At 57.7% G+C, this 8,372-nt stretch overlaps 1 protein-coding gene across 1 annotated transcript; it reads right to left on the bottom strand.

The window, feature by feature from the left end:
• Positions 1-1,039: 1,039 nt before the first annotated feature.
• FOXF1 (forkhead box F1) lies at positions 1,040-5,095 on the bottom strand. The gene is made up of 2 exons (XM_011370259.1): positions 4,083-5,095; positions 1,040-2,605 (listed from the first exon to the last, which is right to left on the bottom strand). Exons 1-2 carry the CDS (start codon positions 5,059-5,061, stop codon positions 2,445-2,447), a joined length of 1,140 nt encoding a protein of 379 aa, XP_011368561.1. The 5' UTR covers positions 5,062-5,095; the 3' UTR covers positions 1,040-2,444.
• Positions 5,096-8,372: the final 3,277 nt, after the last annotated feature.

Raw genomic sequence — 8,372 nt, forward strand, 5'->3', positions numbered from 1 at the left:
TCAGAATCTACTCTCGGAGCGCAGCGTGCTGCGCCCAGGAGCCGCGGCCCTGATGCTTTCGCCCGCCCGCCCAAGACCCCAGGGACGGAGTCACTGGTCTTTTCCTGTCCCCTTTATCTCGGTTTTATAGACAGCTGTTAGTTTGGGGCATTAATTGCCCTGGAGAGTTTATTGATAATTTTGATGTAACAGAGCACCGAAGAAATTACCCTCACGTCCAAAACGTCAAATTTGAGAAGAAACAGTTTCAGAGAAACTGCGGTGGGTCCTGAACTGCCCGCAACAACACTGCGACTTTATTGTTTGTTTTCCCAAATATCGAGAATGGGAATAGAAAGACAGTGATCAGCAGGAGACACAGGCTTTTAAAAATATTTTTCGCTTCTAATGATTTAGGGGGAAATGTCACCTATCACCTTGCTCTCCCACCAACCACCCTTTTTGGCATAAATTTTAATTGCTTCTGGATTGGGGAAAACCAAGTGTAGGGCACCCCCCCCCAATAAACTACAGAAAACTTAGAGTTCTTTCATGATTTATAACAGCTAGAATATTGGAACGGTAAAGTCTGAAAGTAAAACTCAAACTGGTCTTGGAGTGACAAAAAAGTAAAAATGTAATATATATATATGTATATATGTATATCTATATACATACATACATATATATACGTGTGTGTATGTGTGTATATATATATATATATATATAGAGAGAGAGAGAGAGAGAGAAAATATCTTCCCTGGGAGAAGGAAGATTATAGTTCTTTAAACATTCAATTATTTCTTTAAAAAGAGAAACGACAGAGGGGCAGAGGGCTCTTCTTAAAAAACAGAAGCCAAGAAAAATAGTTATTCATGTCCAGATTTCACTCCAATGTGAAATGAAGAGTGAAAAGAGGATGAGCTATAAAATAAAAAAAAAGGAAAAGGAAGTATTCAGAATCACCCATATTTTAAATACAAAAAAAAAAAAAAGACTAACTATCCCAAGCCAGTTTCTGTCCGCATTTGGAGGTTTGGAAGATATGCTGCAATCCCAATAAAATGCTCATGCGATTTTATTTCTAGTTGATACAATGTTAAGGCCATGTACAAATGTTATACATTTTTATTTTTGTTCTTTTTTTTTAGGAAAAAATACACAAAAGGCAAAACATCCTCAAATGGTCATTTTATACAGTGCAGAAGGAAATTTAAAATACGTGTCACAAACGCTGCACCCCAGCAGCCAAAATACTAGAAAAAAAGGCGGGGTAGTCCTTCATTTTATATATATTTATATAAAACATATGGAAATTTGTTTTTACACAAATCGGACTTTGTTTCAAATTTACAATGGATAGCTAAAAAAAAAAAAAAATTCTACGCGGCAAATATTGCCAACAAAGATACACCATTAATACTGATAAACGGAGGAGCCTATGCGGTGTTTCGATTATTAGGGAAAGAAAGAATAAATAACAGGATGAGCCTTGCTATAGTTTTAAAAAGTGCCTTAACCTTTCTGCGTCACCGCAATCCTGAATTGGCGCACTCGCCGGGCCTGCCCCGTCCCCGCGCCGCGCTGCGTTCGCCTCCCTCTCGCACCGGAAAGTTACAGTAGAGGTCGGGAGACGGCCAGGTCTCGTGAGAAAAACACCCACCGAAAAAGTCCAAATAAAACTGGAAACAAAACCAAAAAGACTGAAGAGAAAGAAGAAGAAGAAGGAAGAAGAAGAAGAAGAAGAAGGCGGAGGGGAAGGGCAGAGGCCCGGGTTGCCGCTCGCTTCTGAGCTCCATCTAGTTTCTTTTTTAAAGACGAACAGTGGCTTCAGAAATGCAAGTTGTCGGCACAAAGATCCACCTGTGGCTGATGGAAGACTTCTGAGGTGGGGAGGGAGAATGCCGCTTCTTCCTCCTCTTCCCTGCAAAAGACGGCTTTAAAAAGAGACTTGCGCACTCCAGGACATTCTTTCCAAAAAAGTTAAAAATAAAAAGATAAATACTCAACCAAAAAATAAAAGTATTTGATAATGATGGTCTCATACGTTTGCCTTTCTTCTAAAAAAAAATCTCCCCTCACCTTTTCCATAGTAAGAGAAGAGGGAAAAGAGAGACCTCAGCAGAATTTTTGTTTAGATGTCGAGGGTTTTCCCCCAACACAGCACCTTCTCAGCCGGTTTCAATCGGATCAAAAATAGATATTTCTCTACCAACAGCTGCAGTCAGATCAGGCCCTACTGCCACCATTTTTTTAAATTTTCGAGGGAGAAGGGGAGGAGGTGCCGACCACTGCGCCAAGTCTTTGCCCTGGGGATTCCTTTCCAAATAATCCGATTGGAGAGGGGTCAAACCCTTGTCTTCTGCCGACGGTTATACCTCGAGAATAAAGCAGTTTCTTGCAGTGGGTTCCCGGGTCCCTGTGCCGGGGCGGCCCATGCCCAGAGGGCCCCTCGGGATTCAGCCTCACATCACGCAAGGCTTGATGTCTTGGTAGGTGACCTGCTGGTGGTAGTAGGAGCCGCTGCTGGCGGAGTGCATCGACGAGGACGCCATGGTGTTGAAAGAGAAGACAAACTCCTTTCGGTCACACATGCTGGGTGACTGCGAGTGATACCGCGGGATGCCTGCGAGGGAGGTGACAAGAGAGGAGGGAAAGTAAAGAGTAAGTGCCAGAGGCCAGAGTTCAAGGAGGAGAAGCAGCGCTGCCCACCTCCCACGGGGCGCAGGCCCTCCCCCCCACCACGCTCCGCCTGCCCGCAGACAGACTCCCCAAGTTCCCGACCCTCGGTCCCTCCTGGCCCCGAGCTGTATGCCCCAGGGAAAGATCCCGGGACACCAGCGACCGTTCCTGCTCCCACTGCTTCCTGGGCCTCTCCAGCCTTGGCCACTGAACACCTGACCGGGGGCTTCTGGAAGCTGAAGAGGAAGGGGTGAGAGCGGCTGAGACGGGCCTGGAGACGCCAGGGAAGGTCCCGAAGGCCTCCACCTCCTGGTCAGCCTGAGGCCTGGCGCCGAGGAAGCCACTTCCCAGCCCCAAGGCTGTGGAGGCCTCAGAGCAGCGAGAGGCAAGCACTGGGAGCGGGGAAGCCCAGAGCCATCACGGGGTGAAGAGTAGCTTCTTCAAAGGACGTGCCCCTTGGAGAACAGGGCAGCTGGAGCCCAAGAGTTTGAAGCAGCCCAAGCAGAGTGACTCCCGCCCCCCGCGGAGAAGTGGCCTTCCAGCCCCCAGGCCAGGCTCCTGCCTCCTGCAGGCTGCTGACAGCTGACCCCTGTCAGGACCCTGCTTAGTTCACTCCATGCCCTTTCCAGAACTAGGCCCAGAAGGCTGCTGGTGGGTGCGGAGATGGGAATTCAGGAGGGGAAATGGTTCTGCATCTTCTTAGAGGCTTGGGGAGAGGACACCTGGGGACCCGAAAACCTGGATCCTGAGAAACAAAGAGTCTGTGAGGCCTGTGACTCTGCGGCTCACTCTGGGCCTGGCCGCAGCCCCTCTCTACCTCTGCCACCACAACATACCCCCAAGTCGACATTTGCAGGGCCAGACCTGGTTCCCTGAAAGGCTGGACACTGACTCTCTGAGCACCAGGCCCAGGCAGCCTTGGGCCTAACTCTTCCGTTCTGCCCAGGCAAGGAGCAGAGGCAGCTCTCCCCGCCGGTAGCTTTCTGAGCAACCACCCCAGGATGGTGAGCCAGTTGGCCCAGTTTGGGCCTCAGCTTAATCCTGGGAACTTGCTGAGGTGTGAGGGGGCCTAAGAAACCAGAAAGGACTTAGAATATTGGGGTCTGAGTCTTTTTTGATGGGGATGGGGCCTACCTGGCTGGGCTCTGGACTGCCAGAAGACTGGAGTTGGAACAGAAAAAGAAAAACGAAAATCTCAGCCCAAATCAGGGGGCCCAAATCAGTCGACCTTCAAACTAGGAGGTGGGACTGAGAAGCACTGCAGTATTGGGGTTGGCACCCCACAGAAGTGTCTGCAGGCTCTCCGCCGGGGGCGGTCAGCAATTTGGGGGACTGAGTCAATTTGGGGGGTTGGTTCCACGCAGTATACACACAGATGTCCGACCTCCCCAGGACTAGAACCGCCCAGCCTCCCCACTCACCTTGCAGCTCAGCTGGGGTGTTGTGACTGTTCTGGTGCAGATAGGGCTGGTCCAGGGAGTGCGTGGAGAGGCTGCCCGACAGGGGGTTGGCCGTGGGGTTGCAAGGGGACAGGGGCTGCTGCTTGATGTAGGAGGCGCCGCTGTTGAGGGCAGCGGAGGCCGAGGGAGGCCAGGCGGCTGCGGAGCCCGAGTAGACGGCATGCGGCTCCATGACCCCACCCGCAGCGGGCAGCAGCGGGGAGGCGGGCACCGAGCTGTCGTGGTGCGGGTACTCGCCGGCCGCCGCGCTGCCGCAGCTACCCATGTACGAGTGGCCGCCGTTGGCGGGCAGGTGGGGCACCGAGTGGCTGGGCAAAGCCATGCCGTCCACGTTGCCAGGCAAGTGGCCATTCATCATGCCCAGGCCGCCCTCGAGCGCTAGGCTGTTGGGCGGGCACGAGAGGCCGCCGGCCGAGCTCTGGAAGCCGTAGGTGTCCGGGAGATGGTTGAAGCCCAGCCCGTTCATCATGCTGTACATGGGCTTGAGCGCCTGGCATTTCCTTCGGAAGCCGCGCGGCCGCCGCCGAAAGGAGCCCTCCTCGAACATGAACTCGCTGGCCGGGTCGATTGTCCAGTAGTGGCCCTTGCCCGGCCGCCCGAGGCCCTTGGGCAGCTTGATGAAGCACTCGTTGAGCGAGAGGTTGTGGCGCACCGAGTTCTTCCAGCCCTGGTAGGAGCCGCGGAAGAAGGGGAAGCGGCTCTGTAGGAACTGGTAGATCTCGCTGAGCGTCAGGCGCTTGGTGGGCGAGCTCTGGATGGCCATGACGATGAGCGCGATGTACGAGTAGGGCGGCTTCTCGGGGCGCCGGATGCCGGCGTTCGTCTTCTTGGCCTTGGACGGGCCAGAGGACGCGGGGTCCATGGCCGCGCCGCCTCCCCCGCCGCCGCCGCCAACGCCGCCGCCGTGCGGTGGCTGCTGTTTCTCGGACGCTGAAGACATCGGGTGGCTGCTGCCGCCGCCGCTGCCGCCGCTGCTCTGCGCCGCGGACGAGCGGGGAGGAGGAGGAGGAGGAGGAAGAGGAGGAGGAGGAGGAGGGGGAGGAGGGCGAGGGGGAGGGGGCTGCGCGCGCGGGGCTGGCTGCACCTCTGCCGTCATCCGCGGCCACTTCTCCCGAGCGAGCCTCGGCGCGCCCTCCCCCGCCTGCCCGCCAGTCCTCCCGGAGGAGCTGCTGGATCCGCCGGCGGTTGGCGCAGAGCCCCCCTCTCTCTCCAGCTCCCTCCTCCCCCACCTCTCTCTCCTCCCTCTTTCCCTCTCGCCCTCCCACAAGGGAAGGAGCCGAGCTAAGGCTGAGGGCAGCCCCTTTGCAGCCTGGGCGGAGGCTGCGAGGAAGCCCCCTCACCACCCCGCTACACACTGCTTTTTGGGATGGGAGAGGCACCACCTCCAGGGCCTGCAGCAGTGAGCCCCTATGGGGAGCAGCGCTTGGTCCCCACCACCCGCAGTGCTTGGCTCCACGAGTCCTGCGGAGGCCGCCCTCACTGCATCTTCTCTCGGCGGCGTCTCCTCGGCCGGCGTAAGACCCTCCAGGAGTTCCCTCCCCTCCCTGCCCCCCTCGGGCCTCCGCGTTGGTGGGCGCTTAAAGGGCCCCCACCCTCCCCGCCCAGCGGCCGCTGGCAGAACCCGCCCCGCCTCCACCAACCTGGCGAGCAAGTGTTAATGCGCCCTCGGCCCACGGTTCAGCCCCGCTGTGCGCAGGCCCCCGCCTTTCCAGCCCCGGCCGCGCGGCGGGAAACGCACCCCGGGTCCCGGGCCTTCCCCGACGAATGCAGACCAGTGGCAAATCGCAACTGCAGCGGCGGCAACGGCCGCCAGGTCGTGTCCATCGCGGGCACACCCGGCTCGGCCACGGGTCCCCCCGGCCAGCGGGCGTAAGTTCCCGCGAGGGACCGCCTCCCCACTCTCCCCGCCCCGGGAAGAACTACGCCGCGCTCGGGACTTTTCGGACTCGCCCAGCAGCTCGCGAGCGAGCGGGCAGCTGCCGGAGCCGAGCGCGGGCGAAAAACGAAAGCGCAGGGCAGGTCGCTGCAGCTTTGTCTGCGGCGCCGCGGGCCGAGCGGGAGCGAGTGAGGAGGGCTGGCCCTGGGGAACCAAAACCGTACAGGTCCTGGGACAAGCGGCCCCGCTCATTCACTCACTCATGAACTCGTGCACTCATGCACACGTATGCATCCAGTGATGCACATGCAAACCTGCGAAGTTACTAGACTCAGACATGCAAACTCACACCCATGAGTGCGTTTCCACGCACGCCCACGGTGCTCATATATGTGCGCGCCCACTCGTGCGCTCACTCACGCACACACAATAGACGCATAGGAGCTTAAATTTGCACCAGCTCTCACTTACGTGTACATTAGCTAAGCTCAGATCTGAACCCACACTTAGCTCAGTTGACCACCCCCCTCCCGCGCGCGCACACACACACACACACTCACTGAAAACCCGCCTATTTGGCCCTGCAGCGCCGGTGTCCCCATTTTCCAAGAGCAGGTTCCGATTTCTTCTAGATGGTAAAGGCCCTGGCAGGAAGTTTATACGGCTCAATGTAAACATGTTCTGAGGGATTCTTTAATAATAATAATAGAGAATGCCGCGTGCGCGGGCGGGGGTGGGGGGTTGGTGGTGTTGGCCTAATGCCCCTGTGGGCTCGGCCTGCCGCCGCCTCTGACTCTGCGCGCCAGGCCAGGTTCCGGAAAGCAGTCTGCGCGGGTGGGGAGCGCGGTCTCCGGCGGCCCTCACGTGCCTAGCCGCCCGCAGCGGAGGGCTCACACGCACGCTCCCCCTCCCCCCACCAACCTCATAGCACTGGGGAGTGGACTAGGACTGGGGTGGGATGGCACCGAGCGCAGGACCGTGCAGGAGCTGGGCGCAACGCGGCAAGCAGGGACCCAGGTGAGTGCTGTTTGCGCGCAGGCTGCGGGGCACCAAGCCTGGCCGCGCCCCCCCGCTAGGGCTTTGGGTCGGCTGAAGGGAGGCGAAGAGTGTTTTTGCGGGTCATCGTGAGAAGCCAAGACACCTTGCCCAGGCGCGAGCTTGGTTGAGAGGTGCGTGCCGGGCTCGGAGAGAGGCCCGCAGCGCTTTTCAAAGCTCACAGGCATCTTGCGTTTCTCTGGCTTCCTTGTCTCCTGCTGATCTCCTTCCTCGTTCACTAGCCGCCAGCCTCGGTGGTAGACACCTCGTCGCCACTGGGGCGCCTGGCACGTCCTTGCGAGGAGCTGGGGGGCTTGCCGGCTGGCGGGCGTTGTCTGCTCGGCTATCGCTGCCTTCGGCGGAGCCGCGCTCGCGGAGACCATAGTCACCTTCCCTGCGCTGCGCTTCCGCCTGGCTTCCCGGCCCAGCCCGCCTAGGGAAAGGGTGAGTGTGGGACGTGATTGCGTTGTGTGTGGTTGTGTCTTCGCACAGGTAGACTCGCACTGGCAGACCCATCCTTACTTCACACAGCCTAGCCAGCGTCCACAGACCACAGACGCCTTGAGCACTGTGCATCGCCTCTAATACATCGTCCCCGAAGCGAACACCCCCGCGCACAGCTCAGGTGCCCCCCGCCCTCTCACCGACCCACAGGCCTGCCCACCGCTGATGACACACTTTCGGTTACGTGAATACACTTGTGCAGTGCGCATTCGCCCACGCACAGCCAGCAGCACATGCACACGCAATCGCACTCACGGCCACTCCACGCGCGCGTGCACGTCCACGCACACCCGCGTTCTCACATTCTCTTCATCCATCACTTCCTCCCGCCCCCCCCCCCACTTGCCCGCCAAACGGCAGCTGCAGGCAAGGAGGCCCCGGCAGCGCCGGGAGGGAAGTTCCCGAGAAGGGGTCGCTACCGCCAGCTGCTGGGAGCACATCTGGCCTTTAGAGAAGAGAGTGGGGGAGGTTGCCCGCTCGCAAGCCAGCCAGGGGTGCGGCACTCTCCACGGATACCAGAAAGTGATAGGAACGCTTTCCTTTCTCTCGGTCTTCCTTCACTGACCGGGCACCTCCAAAGTGAAGGGTCTCTATAGAGCATGATGTTGTGTGTGGGGGGAGGGCGGGAGGCTTTATCCAGTAGTCCTCTTCCCTCTGAAGTCCTCTCCAGTTCCGAGGGGCTGCAGATTTTATCTTGGCTAACCCCCAAACCGTGCTTCCTCCCTCCTGCACATCCTTGTCTCTCACTGGTTCCCTTGGGGGCCATGTGTGTTTTGGGGTGAAGGAGATTCTGCCTTCTGGGCAAGGAGTGTGGAGTCAGCCCCCACTTGGCCTCC

This window comes from Pteropus vampyrus, unplaced genomic scaffold, assembly GCF_000151845.1.
Source record: "Pteropus vampyrus isolate Shadow unplaced genomic scaffold, Pvam_2.0 Scaffold166, whole genome shotgun sequence".
In the NCBI taxonomy this organism is placed as follows: Eukaryota; Metazoa; Chordata; class Mammalia; order Chiroptera; family Pteropodidae; genus Pteropus; species Pteropus vampyrus.

Bases quoted from the DNA above. Each gene is read 5' to 3' on its own strand.
- FOXF1 (XM_011370259.1), bottom strand. From the start codon at position 5,061: ATGTCTTCAGCGTCCGAGAAACAGCAGCCACCGCACGGCGGCGGCGTT. The intron at 2,606-4,082 runs GTGAGTGGGGAG...CCTCCCTCGCAG, and splicing joins CACCCCAGCTGAGCTGCAAG to GCATCCCGCGGTATCACTCG.